This window comes from Elgaria multicarinata, chromosome 6 (assembly GCF_023053635.1).
Source record: "Elgaria multicarinata webbii isolate HBS135686 ecotype San Diego chromosome 6, rElgMul1.1.pri, whole genome shotgun sequence".
Lineage (NCBI taxonomy): Eukaryota > Metazoa > Chordata > Lepidosauria > Squamata > Anguidae > Elgaria > Elgaria multicarinata.
The window spans coordinates 102,464,245-102,489,102 of NC_086176.1; the positions used below are offsets into that span (position 1 = coordinate 102,464,245).

General features: G+C 44.9%; 1 protein-coding gene across 1 annotated transcript; it reads right to left on the reverse strand.

Annotated features, from left to right (window-relative positions):
- Nucleotides 1–16,838: 16,838 nt before the first annotated feature.
- GRP (gastrin releasing peptide) lies at nucleotides 16,839–24,483 on the reverse strand. The gene is made up of 3 exons (XM_063128691.1): nucleotides 24,318–24,483; nucleotides 20,467–20,717; nucleotides 16,839–17,234 (listed from the first exon to the last, which is right to left on the reverse strand). Exons 1-3 carry the CDS (start codon nucleotides 24,481–24,483, stop codon nucleotides 17,181–17,183), a joined length of 471 nt encoding a protein of 156 aa, XP_062984761.1. The 3' UTR covers nucleotides 16,839–17,180.
- Between the last annotated feature and the right edge of the window lie 375 nt (nucleotides 24,484–24,858).

A 24,858-nucleotide genomic window follows, 5' to 3' on the forward strand; every position in this document is an offset into this window, starting at 1 on the left:
TGTTGTAAACCTTCTTAGGGGCATTCCATAACATTAAAGCACAAATATTTTCAGACTGTACCTTAGACTTGTTAATTCTCTACGGAATCATCTACTGAATGTAGTTTGTAACAGGCTACTAGATCTGTAGAGTTTGGTTGATGTTCTCATTGTTGTTAACCCAAGCTGGGATTAAGGGGTTCATAGTAGTTGTACTGAAGATCTGGTGACTCAGCTGTGGTGCTCTCCATAGAAAAACTTTCTCTACTCCAGCCTTCCCCAACCTGGTGCACTACAACTCCCATCATCCCCAGCCATGCTGGAGGGTGACAGGTTGGGGATGGATGCCTTGCCCCAACTCAACACCAGATAGCAGTGTTCAGGTACATAAAGGAAGACACAGGGAAGATAGTCAATAATTATTTTCCTTTGCCACAGAAATTAGGACCCAATAATGGGTATAAGTTGCAGCTACCTAGCTTCCAATTAAATATAAAGAAAAACTTCCTGACAGTAAGATCTATAAAACACTGGAACAGTCTATCTACAGAGGTTGTGGGTTCTCCATCTCTAGAGGATTTTAAGAAGAGGCTGGACAGCCACCTCTCGTGGATGATGGTTTTCCTGCACATTGCAGAGAGCTGGACTAGATGGTCCTTGTGGTCCCTTGCAACTCCACAGTTCTATGATTCTATGACCTTCCCATGCCCCAAGACCAGATCTTCCCATTCAACAGAATGTGGTAGAGTCCCGAGGTGAGAGCAATGGGGCTGTATCACATCAAACAAAAAACAGAAGAGAAGCACCCAAACTGACTGAAATGTAAAAAGAGAGTGTATTCTCAAAGGTGACAAAGGGAAACGTCTTTATTTGAACGCAACACATTTCAGAGACAAAAGCTCCTTTGCCAGGGGTGGTCTTATAAAATCCATGGATGGTGTATGAAAGATGGCCACCACTTTTGTAAGCTGGCTTTAGGGCACCATCCCATGCATGTTCAGATGTTGAGTGGTGGTGGTGGTGGTCCTTCAATGCCTAGTGTTCAGCAGGCTGGGAGCTGAAGACCTTTTGTCTGTCTAAATATACATAGGATTAGTCTGCTTTCAGCATTTGCATTTTATAAAATTGCCCTTGACGAAGAACCATTTGTCTCTGAATGGTTCATGATCATCAATAGCACAGAAGAGCATTGCATAACGTACTACCGTCAATCTAAATTCTGCAAGTTTTGCAACTGAGGATCTGGCTGCCAAGTCAATGCATACAGCATTCCCTTCTCTCATCAACAATGACCACTGTACAGATCACCATTGCCTGTCTTGTTAGCTGCACATATGTGCACAATGCCATCTTTACATAGGAAGTTGCCTTATATAAGGTCAGGATAATTATCTGGTAAGTAAAGTTCTTTACTTACTTACTTGGGCTGGTAAGTGACGTTCTTTCCCATCACCTGCTCCTGTTTATGAGAGATGCCTGAGATTGAACCTGAACCTTTGGCAAGCAAAGCACATGCACTGTCTTTAGATACGGTAAAACTTTGAAAGCCATGTTATCACATCATATATTAGCTACAGCAGGGAGGCCCCATCCATTACCCTGGTACTCTGATAGATGATGTCACCACTCCTGCTCTGAAAAAGTCCCAGCGCTGCACTTCCTCATGTTCCCCTGCACTATATCACTGTTGGTCACGGGTGGGCAAATCTGTCCATTTCTGCTTTGGGTGATTTTTTGCGCAGGTTCACTCATGAGTCCATTCCATACTATTTCTGCATGGATCTGCAATTTTTAAAAAAGGAAAGGGGAGAAATAGATGAAATAGCTTTAAATCAAGGATTCAAATGCCAGGAGAACTAAAATGAACAGCTAAGCAGGCCAAATGCTTGTGTAAAAAGAATGGTCTTCCCAGAGTAGCGAAAGACCGTCAGAGGAAGCAAGGCAGACCGGCAGTAAATTCCAGAGGCAGGTGCCACCACAGAGAAGCCCTTCTCCTTCATCCCAAATAGTGACCAACCAGCTGCCTGTGTGTGTGTGCATGTACATGTCATTGATAGAGGTCACCTTCTTCACTGTCCTGCCCCTGAAGTATTTTGCTCATCACACAGGCCAGACTACTTGTTGTGAGGAAAGAAGTCCTGGATTTTACAATGATTTTGATATTTCATAGAAAGAGGGATGCTATATTTCACTTTCGCCACTGGAGTTGGCCGAGTTTTCACCATTACACATCATGCTACATCCTTATTAGTAGTGCAGGAATGTTTAGTTGATGAATCGCTTTGAGAAGTGAATACTGATATGGCAGGCAATGATGAATCTCTCATAGTGAGGTCAAGTCTCTTAGGATGGAATCCCACACCTGCTTACCTGATCATAGAATCATAGAATCATAGAATAACAGAGTTGGAAGGGGCCTACAAGGCCATTGAGTCCAACCCCCTGCTCAATGCAGGAATCCACCCTAAAGCATCCCCGACAGATGCTTGTCCAGCTGCCTCTTGAAGGCCTCTAGTGTGGGAGAGCCCACAACCTCCCTAGGTAACTGATTTCATTGTCGCACTGCTCTAACAGTCAGGAAGTTTTTCCTGATGTCCAGCCAGAATCTGGCTTCCTTTAACTTGAGCCCGTTATTCCGTGTCCTGCACTCTGGGAGGATCGAGAAAAGATCCTGGCCCTCCTCTGTGTGACAACCTTTTAAGTATTTGAAGAGTGCTATCATGTCTCCCCTCAATCTTCTCTTCTCCAGGCTAAACATGCCCAGTTCTTTCAGTCTCTCTTCGTAGGGCTTTGTTTCCAGACCCCTGATCATCCTGGTTGCCCTCCTCTGAACACGCTCCAGCTTGTCTGCGTCCTTCTTGAATTGTGGAGCCCAGAACTGGACGCAATACTCTAGATGAGTCCTAACCAGGGCCGAATAGAGAGGAACCAGTACCTCACGTGATTTGGAAGCTATACTTCTATTAATGCAGCCCAAAATAGCATTTGCCTTTCTTGCAGCCATATCGCACTGTTGGCTCATATCAGATCAGATCAGTTCATCCTTATATTGTCACCATACCATCATAAAACAAACATTTAACAAAAGGTACTAGATAGCGATAGAAAGATAATATATTCACGTAAGAGTTAACACTGACACAGATAATACAGAATAAACATAGCATTCCAGATCTCAAGCTAAAATAAGTAACATTTATACAAACCTATATAAAATCACTCATAAACGTAAAGTTCTGAATCTTCCTGACTAGGGTGACCATATGGAAAGGAGGGCAGGGCTCCTGTATTTTTAACAGCTGTATTGAAAAAATAATCATCAGGTGTCATCGGTATGCATGCAGCACCTGGTGAAATTCCCTCTTCATCACAATAGTTAAAGCTGCAGGACCTATACTAGAGTGATCAGATACAAAAAAGGGCAGGGCTCCTGGAGCTTTAACTATTGTGATGAAGAGGGAATTTTGCCAGGTGTTGCATGCATACAAATGACACCTGCTGGAATTCTCTTGTGAGGGAGATGCTGCCAGTCAGGGTCGACAATACCAAGCTAGATGGACCGATGGTTTGACTCAGTATGAAGCAACTTCCTATGTTCTTAATCATTGGTAAAATCATGGCTGGGCAGGGAAGTATTAACCCACCCCCATGCCCCAATAAAAATCACCCCCAACTGTAAAAATATAAAGAATAATAAAGCTGTAGCTAGCAGCTATGTTTTCAGTGTAAGATGTAGTTTGTCCCTAACTGGGGGTGGTGGCCTCCAAATGCATGTTTTGGTGAAACGTAGGGCCCAGATCTAAAAAGATTGAAAACTAAATTCTGTTTGGGTGCAATCCTATGCATGTTTAGACAGAAAAACGTCTTAGAATTTCCAGCATGCCCCAGCCACAAGATTCTTATTGTAATGCTATGTCTGTCTACTCGGACATGCGTTCCTGGTAAGTATATATAGGACTGCAACCTTAGTTGTTGTTTTTCCCTCTGAAAAAGCTGACATCCATGTTTCCGTTTGGTGCCCGACGGTACTTTAAAATAAATAAATAAATCTCTTCTCACTTTCCCTCAAATCCCTCATAGGAATCCCGTCACGTGTTCTGCCTTGGGAGGAGGCAGTCTCTTGCATGGAACAAGCACACAGTCAAGAAATGTGCCCCATCCCAACGTGAGGATGAGAATCGGCCACCATGACACCTCTGCCCCTGCCCCCCTACCCATTCCTATTCTCTGAGCCGGGCAGCATTTAAAAACACACGCATTTTTATTTTCCATTATCTCTGTTACCACATTTAATGGGGCTGAGAACCTTCTCAATAATACACTCCCTTCCCCACCACTACCACCATTCCGCCCACTTTCTTGGGCGCAGGGTGCTTTACACACTCTGGAAATTGTTGCAATTAACGTTTCTCATTAGGGGCAGGAGCAGGGCTCACAAGCCTCCTCATTGTTTCCTGGAGGGGGGGGGATGCTTCAATAAAGAGCGGAGGACCTCTTCTTTCAACATTTCCCACTCATTGTGGGCACACAAAGAGAGGGCCCTAATTATATTTTCACAATCTGTGCGTATCTTGAAGAGGCCTGTCAGAAACAAGCCTGGCCATCTTTGTTCGCTTTCCTTTCAGGGAGCTTTTTAACCTTAGCAATTTCTTAACATCCCTCCCCGATGGGGCTTCCCTCTCCCGTTTGCCGACTGGAGAGGTTCTTTTCTCAGATAATAAAGGGAATCACAGTATTTTGAAAACAGCTTCTCTCTTCTCCTTCTCCTTCCAGGCCCTTCGGCTTTCTCCTTTTCTCTTGTAACCAAGTCGACAAGCCCAGTGCAGCTGAGAGACAATGCGATGCAATGGATGGCTCGCAAGCCGACAGAAAAGCAGGGAGGACTTGAGTGGCAACCGCCCCCCCCCCCAAGCCTCTTCCAAAAGAGGAGCTGGTCTTTCAGGGGAATGGCGGGTTCTCTGGCATCAGCCTCAACTCTCATGCTGCTTTCGTGAACGCATTTCTCCAAAATTCACTCGGGACCAAAACGAGCAATGACTTTAAAACCTCATCCACCAGAGACGTCTCCCCGCCATTGGTGGTACTCTAGAGGAGGTGCAGGTCTCCCAATCTGGATCAGACCCTAATGTGGGGTGTAGGGGGTCTTTTAGGAGCCAGATTGGAGTCCTCCTTTTAATGAGGTGGGGAAGTATTGCTGCTAGATACAGTGATGTCTATTTGGGCCCCACTAGCTGATTTTATTTACCTGAACCATTTTTATCCTGATTTTTGGACCCATATCAGCTTACAAAGCCAACACCTCTGTTTTCATGCCAGCAGAGGTGGCTAATGGGAAGGGAAAGGGGAGGAGCAGGAATTGTCACATGGGGTGGATAGGTGTCCTACTTGATAGAGGAAAGACTGAAGGGCTGTCCAGTCCATAGAATCATAGAATAGCAGAGTTGGAAGGGGCCTACAAGGCCATCGAGTCCAACCCCCTGCTCAATGCAGGAATCCACCCTAAAGCATCCCTGACAGATGGTTGTCCAACTGCATCTTGAAGGCCTCTAGTGTGGGAGAGCCCACAACCTCCCTAGGTAGCTGATTCCATTGTCGCACTGCTCTAACAGTCAGGAAGTTTTTCCTGATGTCCAGCCGGAATCTGGCTTCCTTTAACTTGAGCCCGTTATTCCGTGTCCTGCACTCTGGGAGGATCGAGAAGAGATCCTGGCCCTTCTCTGTGTGACAACCTTTTAAGTATTGGAAGAGTGCTATCATGTCTCCCCTCAATCTTCTCTTCTCCAGGCTAAACATGCCCAGTTCTTTCAGTCTCTCTTCATAGGGCTTTGTTTCTAGACCTCTGATCATCCTGGTTGCCCTCCTCTGAACACGCTGGTTTAAATCCATATCTGGTTTAAAGTTAAAGAACAAGAAGTAGCCTCAAAGTCATCCATCATCAACACTTAGCACAGCAGACTGAACAAATACACAGCTCAACTTGCCTCACTGTGGGGTGATGCATTGTATTTTAAATGGGCATCTCTAAATGTTCATTAGCAGGGCCAGCCCTACCCTTGGGCAAAGTAAAGCAGTTGCTTCAGCTGGCAGAGGCTGGGAGGCAGCAGCAAAATGTTGGAGGAGAGAGCTGTGGGCCATGTGGCCTGCTGTGCATCCACTAAGTTAGCCTGCAGCATTCGGGGCCAGTGGAAGATACTGCCCCATCATTAGTGTTGAAGGCATCTGCCAGTCCAGACATCAGTGTTGAAGACACTGTTGAAGACATCAGTGTCGTAAATCATGGGAGTTGCAACATAAGCAGCAGTCACAATAGTCATTAAAGAGTCCAAGGTCAGTATGACAAAATTATCTGTCAGGCACCAAGGCAAACAACACCAGATTTAGGGACGCACAGAAGCACAGTCGTAGTCATTCAGGTTCAAAGTATAGTCCGAGCAGAGTCAGGGAGCTGGCAGGAATGCTACTGAGACGGAGCCTGAGGAACAACCATTGCTTCCAGCAGTCAAACAGACTCTGAGGCTTGCCTTATATCGTGATGCTGATGACTAAGTGAGGCCAGCTGCATTGAGCTGCAGCTAGCTTCTGCTTGCTCTTGTGCTGGGCCCCTCCCCAAGGCAGCACTCTCAGGGTCAGCTGTTCTGTTTTCCTCTTCCTTCCCAAATGGAGGCACAACAGTCAGCCAGTCAAGACATCAGTGTTGAAGACAATATTGATGACATCTGCCAGTCCAGGCATTGGTATTGAAGACAACTGCCAGTCATCAGTGTTGAAGGCACTGCCAGTCCAGACATCAGTACTGAAGACATCTGCCAGTCCACTCGGCTTTTCTACATGGAATGGGAGTGGGTGCCATCTTGTCCTTTGCCTCTGGCAGCAAAATGTCTTGGGCTGCCCCTATACATTAGTATAGGTCAGACTTCCCCAACTTGGTCCCAGTTATCTATCACTTGTGGAGGGACCAAAATTGGGTAAGGTAGCTCTAGGTGGCTGTTGCCCTTCTCACAGGTGATGGATGGTATAGCAGTTCCACATGCCTGGCTAGAATCATTTGAGGTGAGGGTAAGCTCTGGAATGAGGGTATTCAATTTCAGGCCATGTTCCAGTGGTGGGTGTGGCCAAAGGCAAAAGGGGCATACACAAAATGTAAGACATTTCACCTTCAAACTCTTACTGCCAATAATTAATTAACTTTACAAGATGTTGGCCTACAGGCTTGAGGCTCAACATCCCTTTTCTAGGAAGTGCAAGGTCCAGGATCCTTTGCAACATGCAAGAACTCCTTATGGAGTAATTGTGAATAAAGGTTCTCTCAAAGTTTGAAAACCACTGGTTTAAAGAGAAAGAACACATAATTTTCTTAAATTAAAAATAGTATTTTTCCTCCCTGAACGGTACACACACACACACACACCACTCCTTCTAGTCAAATTAAATTAAATTAAATCTGTGAAGGTTGAGGAGGAAAGTATACATGCAGTTCTCTGCCTTTTCTTTACTACATGGGCATGATTATCTGACATACTCATGTAGTTTTTCCTGCAATTATCCTGTTCCATTTTAAGTTCGTATTTGTAGGGAATTTTTTTTTTAGTAAATATCTTCTTAATTGGGTGCTGAGTCTAATAATCCTGCCTCAGCTTGTTAACTGTACAATGGCAGTCAAAGTTAATGACCCATTAGTGATTAATTCCTTAACCAGCATCTAATTGCTCACTGTAAACCCTTTTCTTAAAACTGGATTAAATCATCTGGATCCTTAACCACTTCTTTACTCTAAATTCACTAAGGCTCTTAAATTGGCCCTTCCTTCTTCTTTGAATTATCTATTTCCTCTTTCACTTAAGCTCTTTTTAAGCAAAGAGGAGAAGATTTTAAATTCTGGCTGCTAAGAGGAGTATAGTTTAAAGCTGAAGGAAAAGACTAGAAATAAGAAATGAACTGAATGAAAAAGTGACTCCCCCCACCTCTTTCTTTCCTTCCTTCCTTCCTTCCTTCCTTCCTTCCTTCCTTCCTTCCTTCCTTTCTTTCTTTCTTTCTTTCTTTCTTTCTTTCTTTCGTCAGTCAGATTAGGAACCCAGGCTAATTTGGGTTTGTTTCCCTGCCCTGACGTTCAAAACCCCTGGGGTAAGCAGTAGCCTGTAAAGCTGTGATTCCTGCTCATCCACACAGTTGGCCACATGAACATGTGGTTGTGTGATCGGCCATGATCCCACCTTTCTGTCCCCTGTCAAGCCCATGTTCCCTCCTACCAAGGCAACATTATTGACATGGGCAATCCATAGACTTGGATTCAGATTCCTGCGTGATTTAGCCCACTTAACCTTTCAAAAATCATGCATTCATTCATGAATGCATGGAAAGATACTTCTCCTGCCATCCAAAGATCCCTGCTTTTCCTGTGTAGGAAAGAGATTTTCATTGCACAGACACAGGACAAAGATGATGAACTCTTAAGAACCATAAGTAAGAGTAAAGACTCCAAGGAGGAAAGTAGCTTTAAGGTATTAATCTAAGCTGAACTACCAAGGTCGGCAAGACTTCGTCTCTCTTTGATAAAGGCATTTAGAAAACGGACGCTCCCTGGACTTATTGAGGTCAAAGCAAGACATTCGTCATCATGGGCAAGTATAAAACCATTTTTCATCAGGTTATGCTTCAAGCCTTCAGTGGCATGTAATCATAACAGCAAAATTAATACTGCAGCCTAAGAACATAAGGAGGGCCCTCCTGGGTCCAGGCAAAAGTCCATCTAGTCCAACTTTCCCATAATCAGGGCCAGCTCCATGTTTCGGAGGGGTCTTGGAGAAGAAGACACTTTTAGTGGCCCCTGACCCTCAGTGCATCTACCTTTACTCCACCATTGCCAACAGCTGCTATCGTTCCTCATCTTCTCTCTCTCTCTCTCTCTCTCTCTCTCTCTCTCTCTCTCTCTCTCTCTCTCTCTCTCTCTCTCTCTCTCTCTCTCGTGAACACTAGCACTTCCTTGCTGGACAGGCAAAGAGCAAGTGAGCAAGCAGCTCGGGGCCTCTTCTGCTCCGCCTCCTCAACACCCCTGTGGTCAGGGCGAGAAGCAGGTGAGCAAGCAGGTTGCAATGGTGAAGAGGAAGAGTGATTCCATGGGGCTCTTCTCAATGGGCCCCTTCTGGAGGGTGGGCCCTTGGCAGGTTCCTGACAGTGAACCGGGTTCGGACAGCATGTTGCAGCTCTCACGATAAGCTGCAGCACCCGCGGGCATGAGGTTGCGTATCCCACTCTCACGTGGGGTGAAACAATCCTCACATAACCCTCTAACAGACCACTCTTTAACCCTCATATAACCCATGTTCGTTGGTGGGTTCACACAATAGGATAACCCTTGAGTAGGCGGTTGCATATTCATAATGGTGTCCGAACATGTGGCGCAGGCACACTGTGGGTTAAATAAACCACTGTGGGCTGTCATGTCGTGCCTTACCTGCCCTTGATACCCAACTATCTGCCTCTAGGACACCCACAAGCAGGCCATGATGGAGATAGCCTTTCTCCACAACCTCCAGTATATCCCCAGCAATACTGCTCCCAAACATGAATGTTCAGTTTAGCCATCATGAATAATAAACAATTGATAGCGGGATCGTCTGTGAATTTGGGTAGTTTGGGATTTGCCTAAAGTTCATGCTGTAGAGTTGCATACAGAAATGTAGGTTTGTGTGCATGTGCTGTGGGTAGTTGTGCTCTCTGATATAAGAATATCAGCAATAGTGCAGCATTGAGTTACATTTCTCAAGTGAGGCCTTTCCCAACCTTCAGTCCCCAGATGCTGTGGCGCTACAATGGCCATTGTCGTCTCACAACAATGGAGGATTATCCCCACTGATGATTCTCACAGCAATTGGGGAATTATGGGATTGCAGTCCAGCAACATCTGGGGACCCAAGGTTAGGACAAACTGCTAGCTTGAAGGGTGAATACCCTGACCAGCCACCACATTTTGCTCTCTGAGGATAAGATGGAGGAAGGATTGGAAACAAATATAATAAAGAATTTTTCAGATGTTGCCTGCTTTGGCAATCACTTTTAGATCCCGCCCCCAGGTGGGAAATAAATAAATAAGTTAGCTGTGGAGAATTGTGATTATTTTCAGGGAATGCTGGAGTTTTGTATAATGGGTGGTATTTTCCACTCCAGGCTCATCAAATTGAATCCATTAACTACGATGGTGTGAAGCATGTGGTTTTTTGCCTGAAGTTTTGGACTCATGATTAGGAGATTTGGTAGTATGATCATTAATCACTATTATTACTGCCATACTACTGTGATTGATATTAGGCTGCTAGTGAAATTTTAGCTCTTCCATTGAAATGTGGACTAAATCATAAAATGTCCAACTTGGATATGTTGGCAAGGGGCGCCATCTAATGGAATATAGTAGAATTGCACCAGAATTAATGGAGGGGTGATGATCCAAGGCTTGGATTTCTTCCAGATGAGGCTATTAGGGCCTCATCTGGCCCTAATAGCCTATGCATATTTAGACAGAAAAAGGTTCTACAAATCCCAGCATACCGTAGCCAGTATGGCTGGCTGGGGCATGTTGGGAATTGGAACTGTAGGCAGTAAATAAGGCAGTGCCGTGAATAAGCCAGTGCTCCTGACGTGTACCTACCCACACACTACTTTCAGTATCTAATGGTCCTCTTCTGAGTGCCTACTCCAAGGGAGGCTCGGAAGATGGCAACAAGGGAGAAGGCCTTCTCAGTGATGGCCTCCAATTATGGAATGATTTCCCTGACAAAGCCTGCCTGGCACCAACGTTAGTGTCTATTTGGTGCTAGGTCAAGATTTTTTTCTCTTTTCCTAGGCATTTAACAGCATGTGATCAGTTTTAAGGGATCCTGGGTTTGCTTTTTAGGTTTCGTTGATTGCTCAAAGTTGTTTTTACATGTTGTCTTTGTGTATACTGTTCATTGTTTGTTTTTATTATGTTATATTTGTATATTGTCTTTAATATTTAAATCTTTTGTAAACCGCCCAAAGAGCTCTGGCTGTGTGGAAGGGCCATTTCACTGACAAAAGAGGAGGGTGGGGCTGTTCTCCTCCAGTGTGCCATTTGAATTCCTTTCCTCATTCTGCGTGGGGATGCATGCTGAGTCAATGGAACGAATGACCGATCAACCATACTTTCACTTGCCCAACTCTCGCTCTCTGTTTCGACTCCCTCTTTTTTCCTGCCCACTGTACAAGTGCTCAGGTGGAATTGGGCAACTACTTCCTCATGCCTGTCCACCATTTTCAACCACTCTCATCCATCCACTTCTGCCTGCTCCCCCTCCCATGAGGCCTCACTTTCAACTCTTCCTTGTTTTCCATTGTCTGCGTTTTTTCTTCTTTTTCTCTCCCCTCCCCCTTTTGTCATAGAATCATAGAATAGCAGAGTTGGAAGGGGCGTACAAGGCCATCGAGTCCAACCCCCTGCTCAATGTAGGAATCCACCTTAAAGCATCCCTGACAGCTGCCTCTTGAAGGCCTCTAATGTGGGAGAGGCCACAACCTCACCAGGCAACTGATTCCATTGTCGTACTGTTCTAACAGTCCACCTAGAAGCACGTTGGTTAAACGGTCAACGTTTTAACACATAGGGAAGGAGGCAATGAAAAAAAGAGGGGATACATTTCCTTCCAAAACTGAGGTGGGGAGGAATAACTCCTCTTGTTTATTATTGGCTCTTTTCTTTACCTGGTATTGGAAGAAGGGGCAATTTGTAAGGTAGTGAAGGAGAAATTTGGCTCAATTTGTAATCAGCTCAGGAATGTTGAGCTCTCTAAGTGAGCACTCAGATGAACCATTGTTTTCTCTCCCAGCTCATTGTGGGAATTGTCATCACCAGAATTTCCCATAGAGATTCATCTCCTCCACCCACTTCAAAACAAACAACACCTGGGAAACACGCCTGCCCAAGCATGGAGATCTGCCAAGGTGGTCTCCTCTGTGTCCCACCATTGGGAGCTGTATATTATGTGTAGCTGTGAAAGAGGGCCTTCATGGCTGTGGCAAGCCATTTATGGAATGCCGTCCACTCAGAAGGCCTTGGCTGGTCCCAACGTTGGCCTCATTTCAGTGCCAGGTTAAGACCTGCCTATCTCTTCTAGATCATCCGAGAGTGCAGGACACGGAATAATGGGCTCAATTTACAGGAAGCCAGATTCCGGCTGGACATCAGGAAAAACTTCCTGACTGTTAGAGCAGTACGACAATGGAACCAGGTACCTAGGGAGGTTGTGGGCTCTCCCACACTAGTGGCATTCAAGAGGCAGTTGGACAACCATCTGTCAGGTATGCCTTAGGGTGGATTTCTGCATTGAGCAGGGGGTTGGACTTGATGGCTTTATAGGCCCCTTCCAACTCTGCTATTCTATGATTCTATGATTTACCCAAGATTTAGGGTTGCCTTGACTGTACTCCTGTTTTGATTTGTTTGCTTGGTCTGTTGAAGACTATAATGGGTTTGTTTTATGTTGGATTGCTTTTATAATCATACTACACTCTGAGATCAAGTGATATAGGGTGAGTTAGAATTATTATAGGAAATAAATAAAAATGAATCAAGGAAAGGTTTTAAATATGCACGGGAGGGGGAACAATCACATCAAACATTTGCAAGAAAGAAATGGCGGGAATTGAAACTGATATCCTGATAAAAGGCATGGCTGGCTGGTTGGGACCTTGGACAGTTCACACTGCAATGTTTAAATTGTTGGTCCCACATGAGGGTTTAAGCAACAATCCTTTCCCTTTACGCATGGGAGATGTGGAGGGAATACACAGAGGCTCTGAGGCTGTATTAGCATTTCAAGGCTCAGGTCAGCTTTATGTGTTGTTAGTGTGATGTCTCTGAGGTCATCCCACCCACCTACCCACCCCAGATGTAATATCTCACTACCTGAGACTAGCCTTCTTTTGTCGCCACCTGATTTGTTTTTGGATGTTGAACCACCCAAGAATGTAAGAACATTTCTCATCTTCCTTCACAGTGTTTTGCAAACTGCCATTTTTTAAAAAAAATTGCCACTGCTCCACTGCTGAAATTTGCTGGGACATCAGCAACACAGCCCATAGATGTTAAGTGGCCCCCAGACCACTAAAGGTGCCCACATTGGTGGCCCTCAACATCCCAGAAGACCACTTTGCTATGCCAAAGTTGTAGGGAAAAGTCAGCTTGTGTTGTGTTTTCCATGTAAATTGTGGTTGTGTAAGGCTTGAGAAAGAAAGTCATGGGAAGTGTGACCGTGTACCCAGGACCTGTCGAGCATCTGCTGTCCTGATTCACTGGCCCAACGTAGCCTTCCATAAAACCCCTTTGTTTTATTTACATCCTGCTCTTCATCTAAGGATATTGCAGTAGCTTACGTAGGGTTTCTAGGTGTGCTCTTCTTGGCCCTTGGTTTTCTTCCCTGCCTGGGCTGCTGTCCTGAGTTGCAGTCCCAAAGGCCTAGCCTTGCATTGTCTTTTCACTACATCCATCCTGTTTCTGTCCTTTCAGCCGCTTCAACTTCCACTCCTCCGCCGCCGCCTCTGCATGTATTAGTTGTTATCAGTTCCAGTTCAGTTCTCAATAAAGCTGAAGACTGGCTTGAATGATCGTGTGGATTGGATCTGGCTTTGGCTTCCTGAATAGATGCACAGCCCAATGTGGGTTGAGGTCAAAACAGTTACTAAGGGCCTTCAGACCATGCACTGGGTGATTCTTTTGACAAGTGATGCATAAATCCCTAGTAATGGAGCTCCGATTTCAGTCAGATCTTGAAAGGAGATATCCATGGTGCAAATCAGTCACCATCCTCCACTATGCCTGGAATCTAAACAGAAAACCTACCATTGCTAACGTTGCCATGGTGAGCCATACTGGACATGGGAGGCTGAGTTCTCTAGCTCAGCATCTCTAGCATCAGTAGAGTGGTACCTAAGCTGAAGGTACCACTCTACTGCTTGGGCTAATGGAGGCCTTCCTGGAGTTTAGTTCAGGCCTAGCGAATTAGGCCTGAACTAATTTGCTATGCCTGAGGCTGGGGTAGCATATCCCAGCTTCTTTCTACACCTGGCTCTGACACCTGAGGGCCTCACTCATGGTACATCACCAGGATAAAGCACCAACTTTAAAGAACCTAATTCAAGGCTCTTAAGTCCCTTGCAAGTGTGTGTCTTTAACTTCAAAGATGTCTCTCTCCTGCATTGAATCACATTTGACAAGTGGTCCACTCTGAACTGAATTGTGTTGTTAGCACCACTTCCAATTATCTTAGTGTGACCCATATTTGCATATTTTTGAGGATTTGTTGTGATTCTATTGCAGCTTCTACTAGTAGCACTCCCAAAGCAAACTCTACCTTCCCCACTGTGCTTCATTGGGTTGGATCCAGTCCTAGACCTATTTAGAGTAGACCAGTTGAAAGAATTGGGATTTTATTGTGTCTGTTCTTCAGTCTGAATCCAACTCATTATGCATGAACATTTCTCTGTGAGCCACCATTTCAATAAAAATAAAGAATTGATCCTTACAACATCTAAATGGCTCAGGTTCTTTTCCTGGAATAATTTATTAGGAAATAAGAAGCAAGAAGAGGTAGTAGATGACCACGGTCCAGCTCAGTTTCAATGGGCTTACAGTATGTGCACCTACCTCTCTGTTGGATTGTGGCCAATATACCAGCAGCTTGCTTCTCTCCATTAGCCAGGGACAACTTGGAACTGTAACAAAATGTTACAGTGGTCTTGTTCAGAAGACACCTTAGACCACGGGTTTAACCATGGTGAATAAGGCACAAAGCCTTAATTCATCGTGGTTAAAACCAGGGTTTAAGGTGTCTTCGGAACTGGGCCATTGTATCCATACTTCAGTTAGGCTAGGATTCTGCCCTCTTCCAGGAAACTTCATTCCACCCTCTCCTCCCAGTCTTACATTCTTACTTTTCAAATTTCTGTGGTTGTGGTGCATGTTTGCTCCTTTTCACTGGAGTGTTATTTCACGCAGAGGGGGCAGGGAAGTTGCCTGTATAGTGTTTTTTGTTTTGTTTTTAAAATGTACTTCTGCAAACCTTGATCCCTCCTTCTTTCTCAGTGGCCCCATTTTTGCTACATAGCTGTTGGCACAAAATTACCCTATTTCTTCGATTCTAAGACGCACTCCCCCCCCCCCCCCCATATAAACATCTCTAAAAACGAGGTGTGTCTTAGAATCGCAGGTGTGTCTTAGGGGTTTTTTTTCTGTTGGTGGTACTGAAATTAGTGTGTGTCTTACAATCGTTGGCGTATTACAATCGAAGAAATACGGTAGTTCACTATTACAGGGAGTGATTTCAGAACCCAAGAACTTCCTTTCAGGATCAGTTCACCAACACATTCAGCACTCCTTTTCCAGGCTGGTGAGCTAGATGTCTCTGTAAATTCACAAGCAGGGTGTGTTGGCATGGGTGCAGCAGATCCAATAGAATCAACACTTTTTGATTAACAAGGGTGCTGACATCATCTGCCACCCCTTTCAGACTTCCCTGTTTTTCCTGAACTTAGCTGCAATTCTCATAATAGCTTGAGGGGAGAAATGAATTTCCCAAGCAGCAATATATTGTTTCTTGTTGCAATGCAAAATATTTTAAGGTGGCTTGGGGCTCATCTACACCAAGCAGGATATTCCACTATGAAAGTGGCATGAAAGCAGTATATAAAAGGCAGGAGCCACACTACTGCTTTATAGAGGTATTAAAGTGCACTGCAGGATCTATACTATTGCTTTTTAGCAGTACTGAAGTGCACTGGCAACTGTTGGAGCCCATCTATACCAAGCAGGATATAACACTATGAAGGTGGTATGAAATTGGTATATGGTATGTGTCATGGGCCCCAACAGTTGTCAGCACACTTCAATGCCACTATAAAGCAGTAGTGTGGCTCCTGCCTTTTACATATCACTTTCATACCGCTTTCATAGTGGAATATCCTGCCTGGTGTAGATGAGCCCCTGGTCTTGAATGGGCATGAGCTTTACAAAAGACCTGCTCCATGTAGTGATGAAGTCTCCTAGAACTGATTTGTTGATATGAATCAATACAAACCCCTGCATTTTTGGACTCTCCTTGGAGCCATGGAGTAGAATCCAATGCTAATCCTGCATAGAGTAGACCCATTGAAATGAATGAGACCGAAATTAGTCACAACTAACTTAAGTTCCATTCATTTCAATGGGTCTACTCTATGTAGGATTAACGTAGGATATTACCTGTCGCTATGAAGACTGTCATAATGAGCACCTGAGGTTCAAAATTTACCACTACACCACTGTATGTAAGTGCTGAACTATATAAATACAGGTGTGCATCTTATGGCTGATGTTTCCCATGATTCTCCATGTTTATTTTGCTTATTTATATCCTGCCTTTCTTCCATCTTGGAGCTCAAGGCTGCTTAGGTGCCCAAGCACTGAGCCAATCAGGACTCGCTTAACTTCACCAAGGCTGCTGGGTCACCAAGACTGCTTCAGATCAATAAAAATGCTAACCTCTATGTCTTTTATATAGATATACAAGCAGCGGCAACTCACCTATGCACTCACAATGGCTGCCAAAGGCCAGTAAGTCTGGCCTCTTGCCCAAGGCATGCTGGGAGTTCTGACCAAGGCATGCTGGGAGTTGTAGGTATAAGCCTTGGTTTTTATTAAATTCATTAAAACATACTTAAAACCCCCAAATTCTGTGTTTTTAGATTTTTCTGGTACATTGTACAACCAGACCTATCAGCATGCCAAATTTCAAGTTTCCAATTCATCTGGAAGTGGGTAAATATTTCCTGACATACATCGCACACACATACTTTCCGTTTTATAGGTAGAGATACTCATTTATTGTGAATGCTGAGATGCTGAATGATTGTAACATAAAAGATGAAGTGATCAGAGAGGAAAATGGCAAAGTACCATCAGAGAATTGGAAGACCCTTCATTGACAATTATGTACAACAAAGCAGTTCAAAATGAGAAAAAAATGCTGCTTGGAAGGGGGGAAAGCACTCCGAAGTGTAGTCATTGTTAGGAATACAAGTGAACAGGTTATTTTACACCAAAGGAAAAATGTGTTTAACACAAAAGATAATTCATACATTATCATATACAACAAAATGAAAAACCATAGTCTCTTAAGGATATTACTCTATGCCTTCGGTGTTGGGTCACAGTCACTTCAACTTGGAGAGGTTTCTTTTCTATCCATCACTTGCAGCAGGTAATCCATCATCTGATGAAGAGGAAGGAAGGAAGAATAATATAGTTTGGAGAACGGACTTGTCAAAAGCCACCTGCTGCTTTAATACATATTAATATATGCAGCCATTTTGCTCAACACACATCTTTTCCTAATCACCATTACCTCATGGGCTGTATTTGTTTTAGTTAATCCGCTAATTAACAAAGGTGTACAAAAATGCTTATGAATTTTCATGCAAATGTCATTTTTTTAAAAAAAAAAAAAAATCAAAATCCAGAACAAAACAAACTTAAGACTGGAGAAATTTTCAGAGTTTGAGATGAATCAAACTTAAGATGGGGAAAATGAGAAGTTGAGAGAAACCAAAATTAACAGATCCATTGTTAGCAATGGGACACTTTTTGCCTGTATGGTCTGTGGCGTTACACCCCACAAGTCAGTTCCCAAATGTATATCTGAAGTTTGTAAGTCTGTGGTGAGTTTAGAATGTTGGCCTGAGTGGGCGGAGTTAGAATGTCTTGGGAGGGGGAGGAGTAATATATAAGGGAATGACTGAGGGGATTGAGAGGGACTTTTTAGGTACTCTTAGAGTCTTTAGTGCTCTCTGTGTTTAGAGTACTTAAGTTCTGGGAAAATTTGAGGTTCAGGATAGAGAGTGGTGTCTTTGGAGTGTGGTGTGCACATAATTGATGTATATTAATCAATACAGATAATAAAGAAAGCTCAAGAGTGATTGTGTGAGGGAAAGGAAAGCGTGTATGTGAATGAGTGAAAGGATTGGATGAAAGGTTTCAAAAAAGGTTTTTAAATGTTTTATTTGAAACCAAGCTTGTGAACTTTTAAAAATAAATTTTAATTATTTTGTTTTTAACTACCACAAAAATCCCATGTGTCTGTTTGGCATTTATCATCTGAAGTTTACACATTTAGCACCCACTCTGACAATAATTCACCTCAGCACATATAACTCACAGTGTTTTATTTTATATATTGAAATCCTTCTCCATTTAACCCCTTTCTCCACATAGTTTGTAGGAAGGTGGTTTTTATCCCTTGCCTCAGGCGTATCAAGCGGTGGTGCTTGGCTTGAGCAGGGAGTAGCCACGGCCAGGCTTGGTGTTCAGAGCCTGTGTCGTGGCATGGTCCTCCAGGGCTCTCCATGTGGCCCACTGAGACTGACAAGCACCCCATCAACTGTTCCAGGGCTGCTACTTAAAGCTCAAGGACAGACATCCCAATTGGGGTTGCTGGGGTGGGAGATGATGCTTAGCTTTGCCCCGCTCAGGTGATCCCAGTGCCGCTGGAAACGCTGTTCAGGATTGCTGGGGGGCGGGAGTGACTTTAACTTGCAGTGAGTAGGTGAAGAAATCAGAACTAAGTGACTCTGTTGCAGAGGTGGAGAACTATGGAAACAGTCTATTGGAGAGGTGGGGAACTGTCTGTTAAGGGGCGGGGAACTAAGTGAACCATCTTTTGCACAGTGGGGAACTAAGTGCATAGGCAGGCACAAGGGGTGTGCTGGTTGTGCCCAGGCACACCCTAATGTCTCAAGCAATAATGTATTTCTGCCAGAAGCCATGATGCCAGGTAGAGCCCTTCCCCCTCGAAGGCTAATATCGCCTCATAAGACCCTCCTCCAGCCAATGTTACCACAAAGCCCCACCAATGTTTTGGAATATCTCCTCATTCCAACCCTGCTCACCCGCAACGGCCCCTCCCTGGTCAGGCAAGCTGTGTCTAATAAATAAATGAATAAAAATAATGTCCTTTATGACTGAGCATTCAATAAATGTTCGCCTTTTTTAAAAAATGAATAAATAAATAATAAAAATTCCCTGGATGTGCATCCTAATTAAATGTGCTGCGCATGCCTATAACTGTCTATTGCAGGGGTGTGGAAATAAGTGAACAGTCTATTGCCGGGGGGTGGGAGGGGCTGAATTAAATTTTGGAGGCACTCCCAGGGCTGCGTGGTCAGAAGTGGCCAGGGCCAAAGGCAAAATAGCCAGAGCGGAAATACAAAAATAGCATCGTATTTCATCTTAAAGCTCTTACTGCCAGTAACTAAGCCATAGGAAAGGCTTAATTACCTGATCTCTTCTGTCAGGCCTATCTAGTGGAAATTTAGGATGATTTCAGCATGTTTTATGTTTTTTTAGGAAGTTTTAACAATGTATACTATGTTTTTAATCAATATTTTATATATTTTATACTTATTGTTGTTCCCCGCCTTGATCAGGATGGAGAGGCAGATAAGAAATATTATTATTATTATTATTATTATTATTATTATTATTATTATTGTTATTTGCACAAAACCAGGAAACCACCTGGTGGGGTGTGTGGGTGTGGAAAGCAGGTGGGGCCAGGGGATGGAGCGTGGCCATCTGCGCAACCCAAGAGGGCTAGCTTTGGACCCCGGGCCTGAGATTCTCCACCCTTGGTCTATTGGTCAAGCGAATTCTTTAATTTCAGTTCATTATGACAAATGTTGTAATAATCGGCTGAGACATCAGGAGAAATCCATTAAGCAGCCCCCTCCCCCCTCTCTCTCTCTAAGCCTCGATCCCTTAATCTGCAATAGGGAGCTAAGAATGTCAGCCTACCTTAAAGGGTTGTTGTGGAGATTACTTTGAACACTGAAAGCACTTTATGAATGCTAAATAAATAAATTAATTAATAATCATTAATTTGGGGGCAGGTTATTTGAAGGAACGCCTCTTCCCATATGTACTTGCCCGGACAGTAAGATCATCCACAGGGGCCCTTCTCCGTGAGCCCCTGCCAAATTGCTTTGGCTGTTGGGTGGTATAAAAATGTAATAAATAAATAAATAAATAAATAATATGATGTATATTGTGGTTTTGATCTGTCTTGTACTGGTTGCTTGCATAGTTCAATATTATACTTGAAAGTTAGTTATATAAAACTTCCTGACTGTTAGAGCAGTATGACAATGGAAACAGTTACCTAGGGAGGTCGTGGGCTCTCCCACACTAGAGGCCTTCAAGAGGCAGCTGGACAAGCATCTGTCAGGGATGCTTTAGGGTGGATTCCTGCATTGAGCAGGGGGTTGGACTCAATGGCCTTGTAGGTCCCTTCCAACTCTGCTATTCTATGATCTATGATATTGTGACCTGCGCTTGTTGAGCTTCTGGGTTTTTCACCTCTGTTGAGCCACAATTTGCATGAGCCAGTGATTTTCACAGTAAAAGTTTGAACTGAAAGACTATCAGAGATCCTTTGTGATCATTACACTTACTTCTTTGAAACTGCTGCTGTCCTCTGCCTCCCAAGCCCCCTTGCGGGGAAAGGGCAATTCTTCCCTGAGGACCTGAGCACCTTGGCTTTCGTTCCCCTCGAGAATCTTGAGGATCTGTTTGTATTTCTCTCCCCGGTGCCAAGTGTCTCCCAGCTGCTTGGCATCATCGGGTAGCGAAGAGAAGGGAGTTTCGTTTTGCTCTTCATATATATAAGGGAACTCTCCAGTGCTCTTTTTCCCCATGAAGTGACCTGCGAGACAAAGCAGAACGCCATGCAATTAGTGCCAAGAGCTGGGATCCTATGCTCCGGCGAGGAATGCCTGAATCTCATAGGATTACATCCAAGGTGGGAGTTTTGCAACAGCACAAGCAGAGCAGCGACAGCTGTCAGTATCAGGGTTCTGCTTTGTGATCTGCCATTCTGCACAAATACAAAATGTGGTACCGGGCACAGAAAAATGAGTTTTCCAGAGTTTTCTTGACACTTTCATTTCAATAAAATAACACATGTTCCTAGCTCTCGGGACTGCAAAGCTATACGGGTGGTGCTTGGTTAACCACGCATATGGATGGCGCTTGGTTAAAGCTCAGAAGTCAAAGGAGTGATTGAATATGAAATCTCTGGCCATGGGACAGGGCTTCAGTGCCCCGGACAGCTCCTTGAAAACTCTCCATGACAAGCAGAAGTGGAATAAATTGTGAAGAAAATGCAACTTTGTATAATTTATGCATGCCATGGAATCCACCTTTTCTTGATGGACAGTTGGGATTTCATGGAATATTGGGTTTGCTTGTTTAGTGCAAAGTATTGATGGCCCTGATCTTTCTCTGATCAGGTTTACCAACAAAGAACCCTCTTAATGGCACCATCAAGTTTCTAGTTCTTATGTGTACAAAAAGGAAAACCTGCTTTTTCCGACTTGGTGCTCAGCAATGATATAGTTATGGCCATAGCTCTCAGTTCCTTCTGCATGAACCTTCCTCTGAACCCATGTTTCTCTTCAAACCTATCTGCCACTCCCCCAAACTCTCCAATTATTGTTTGCGTTGTTTTTAAATTAAGGTGAGCCACCAGAAAGTGTGAACATTTCTCTGAAATGCTTGACACCCTGCTTCCAATCACATTTTCTCTGTCATCCTGGGATGAAAATAAGCAATATCTAGAAACTGTTTGTGGTCCCGCTTCCAGGTGGAGATAACTCCTTCTGTGAATAAAACATTATTTATTTGCAGCTTGCTTTGTTATTTGGTGAATCAGAACAGGTGTTTGCGGTCACCTTGCACTTCCATCCAAATCCTAATGGTGCAGTCCTAGGCAGCTTTACTCAGAAGTAAATTCTGTAATATTCAGTGGTGTTTATGCCCAGAGAGTGTGTTTAAGATTACTGCCTAAATGCATTTCTTTGCAGTTCACAAAACTGGAATGCACACAAAACCACACCCTAGTACATCGCGCTTATTCAAACCAGGAGAGCTACTGGTTTTGTAATCAAGAGCTCTGAAGTAGGTTAGAATCTCCACTCTACCCGTAAAGATGCGTTGAGCATGTGGGCAGCACCCACTGCCAATTAGAACGTGGTGCTCTTGAAGGTGGTAAGTGGGAACTGTGCTAAATGTCAACCATCAACCCGGCCGTACTGAAAACCCTGGGACTTAAAGGTTTCATGCTGTTCAAGACAACAGAGCTAAACAAACATCCAACTCGAGTACTTTGACTGAATTGAAAAATCAATATTGTGATCTTTTCTCTTTTGCTTTCATGGGGAAATGCACACATATCTCTACACCAAACATGCTCCAATAAAAAGGGTTCCTTTTAAGCTGTCCTATACACCAATGGCAAACTTAAACTCTGAGTATGGGACCCTATGTAGGCAAAATGGCACCACTCATGTGCAAAACCGAGATCTCAGCAGGTTTGGGGGAATCCCACATTTTGCAGAAGTACAGAAAGAAAAAGGAAAAAAAAAAGAAACAGCAGCAGAAGAAAGAAAATCTTTAGGAAAAAAGTCTTAAGGGGCAACAGCAGCCCCATTAATAGTTCAATGACGACTGAGTGTGCCACAGAATAATGTCTGATGGTTATGGGGGGATAGAAAATGGGGGAGGGGGAAAGAAATGGCATATCTTGGAAAGGGGCATAGCCGTCTGACTGGCTGGCTGGAACACTGAACAGGAACATAAGACGTGCCCTGCTGGATCAGACCAAGGGTCCATCTAGTCCAGCATTTGATTCTCAAAGAGGTCAACCAGCTGCCTGAGGGAAAGCCACAAGCCAGTGAAGGTTGGTGGCTTCAATGTCAGTGGGGTGGTGAATCCACAATGGGTTTCAGTCAGAACCAGTCAGAACTCCAATGGAGCTATTCAAGGTGCTGGAGCTATTTGGGGGTTAGGGTTCAACACGTTGGACAACTCCTTTAGAGTTCTGACTGGTTCACCTGCCCTATGAGCTTGGAGCCACCAGCCTCCACTCTCACAAGCAGGACATGAGTGCAACAGCACCTTCCCACCCATCTTCCCCAGCAACAGGTGTATACAGGCATACTGCCTTGGATATTGGAGGTAGCACATAGCGATCAGAACTAGTCGCCATGAATTTGTGCAATCCCCTTTTAAAGCCATCCGAAGTGGTGGCCATTGCTACATCTTGTAGAAGTGAATTCTATCATTTGTGTGAAGAAGTCCTTCCTTTAATCTGTCCTGAATCTCCCACCTATCAGCTTCATGGGATCACCCCACAGGCATCTTGTATAATGAAAGAGGGAGAAAAATATCTCCCCATCCAGTTTCTCCACACCAGGCACTCCACAATGCAACATTGGTTATTACTATTAGCAAGACCCACTTGCCGTGGTTGATCAACAACACCATCAGCGTAGGACTTTGGGGCAGAGGTTCAGGGTCCTACTCATCAGAATGAGCAAGAGGGACACACACACACACCCCAAGGCTCGTGCACCACATTTTGAAGCAAGTGAAATAACCCCTATATCCATTATAAGAAGGGTGGAGTGGGGATAAAAAGACCATCACGTCTATCATTACCTAACTGCACTACTGTGCCTTAGACCCATTGAAGGAACTAGCTAGCAGTGATCACATAAAAGTCAATCAATCCCCCAGATAAACGATACATTGTGTGAAGAGAGAAAGCTGCCATCCCGGAGGTTATGTATGTCCACACTAAGTGGTTTGACACCAATGGGTGGGGGGGAGGATGGAGGAAAAAGTGATGGGTGCACGGCTAAAGGGTGGCCAACCTGAAGTTGATGATCACTGGAAATAAAGAAGCTACTAGGTTGTTAAAGTGGGTGAATACTTTGATTGGGAGGAAATGGTCCATGAGCCCTCCAAGACAACTGACTGATGATAAATTAAGAGCAGTGGATTGTCAGTTTTTTAAAAAAAGTTTGGGGGACCATTGTTGTTATTACTACTACTAGTAGTACTAGATTGCTTAGACCCCTTTCTCAAAGGCGGCTCAACAACAAATGTAAAGCTTCCATGCGATACAAAACGTATACAAACGTATACAAAACGTATAACGTAAGAAGTATACAAAACGTAAAACAGCTAGAAACAACGATCCACTAAAATAGCCCCCCCCCCCAATAAAACTAGAGGCAGCTTGCTGTGCCTCGGCTCCCACCCCTGTTCGCCCAACACCCCGAAGATGTGTCCGCCCTTGTCACTCTTAGAAGCCGAGCCTGCAAGCGCTTCGCGGCAGAGACCTACACCGCTTAACATTCCTTGTGTCTCGCGCCCCTCCGAGAAGCACCAACGGGGTGGGGGTGGGGTGGGGGGCACGACCCACGCCCGGTTCTCTTGGCCCTGGGGGCTGCTCACTCACCCACTGCCCAGTGGCTGCCTCGGGGATAGATCTTGGCCATCGGGGTCCCGCTGCCCTGCAAGGGAGCCGCGCTGCCGGCGCGTCCCTGGAGCAGCAGGGCGACGGCGAGCAGAGCCAGCAGCGAGAAGGGCTTCGGCAGCAGCAGCTGGAGCTCGGGGCGCGCCATGGAGCGTCGCGTTGCCTGGACGGGGCGGACTCGGCTCGAGCGAGAAGGGCGATGCTGGCGGGGCGCGCGGCGCCTCCTGCTCGTCCTCTGGCGGCGGCGGCTGCTGCTGCTGCTGCTACTGCTGCCGCCGAGTGGGAGAGCGCGGCGCTACTTCTCGCCTCGCCGGCTGACCCGCCTTTATACGCAGGCTGGGCGAGGTGGCAGCAAAGGTCAGGCGCCTGGCGCCTCCCCTCGAGGGGGCTCCGGGAACTCGGGCTCGGAAGGGAGGCGGCGCCCGCCCGCCCGCCGAACTGGCTGGCTGGGCGGCGGAGGTGCAACCCAGCCGCGCCCCTCCCGCCTCGCGCCCTCCTCCCTCCTCCTCTTGCCTCGGCCGCC

Excerpts from the sequence above, each read along its gene's own strand:
- GRP (XM_063128691.1), bottom strand. The coding sequence starts at position 24,483 with ATGGCGCGCCCCGAGCTCCAGCTGCTGCTGCCGAAGCCCTTCTCGCTG. Across the intron at positions 20,718-24,317 it reads AGGCAGCCACTGGGCAGTGG|GTCACTTCATGGGGAAAAAG; the intron begins GTGAGTGAGCAG and ends TTTGTCTCGCAG. Across the intron at positions 17,235-20,466 it reads ACAGCAGCAGTTTCAAAGAA|ATGATGGATTACCTGCTGCA; the intron begins GTAAGTGTAATG and ends CCTCTTCATCAG.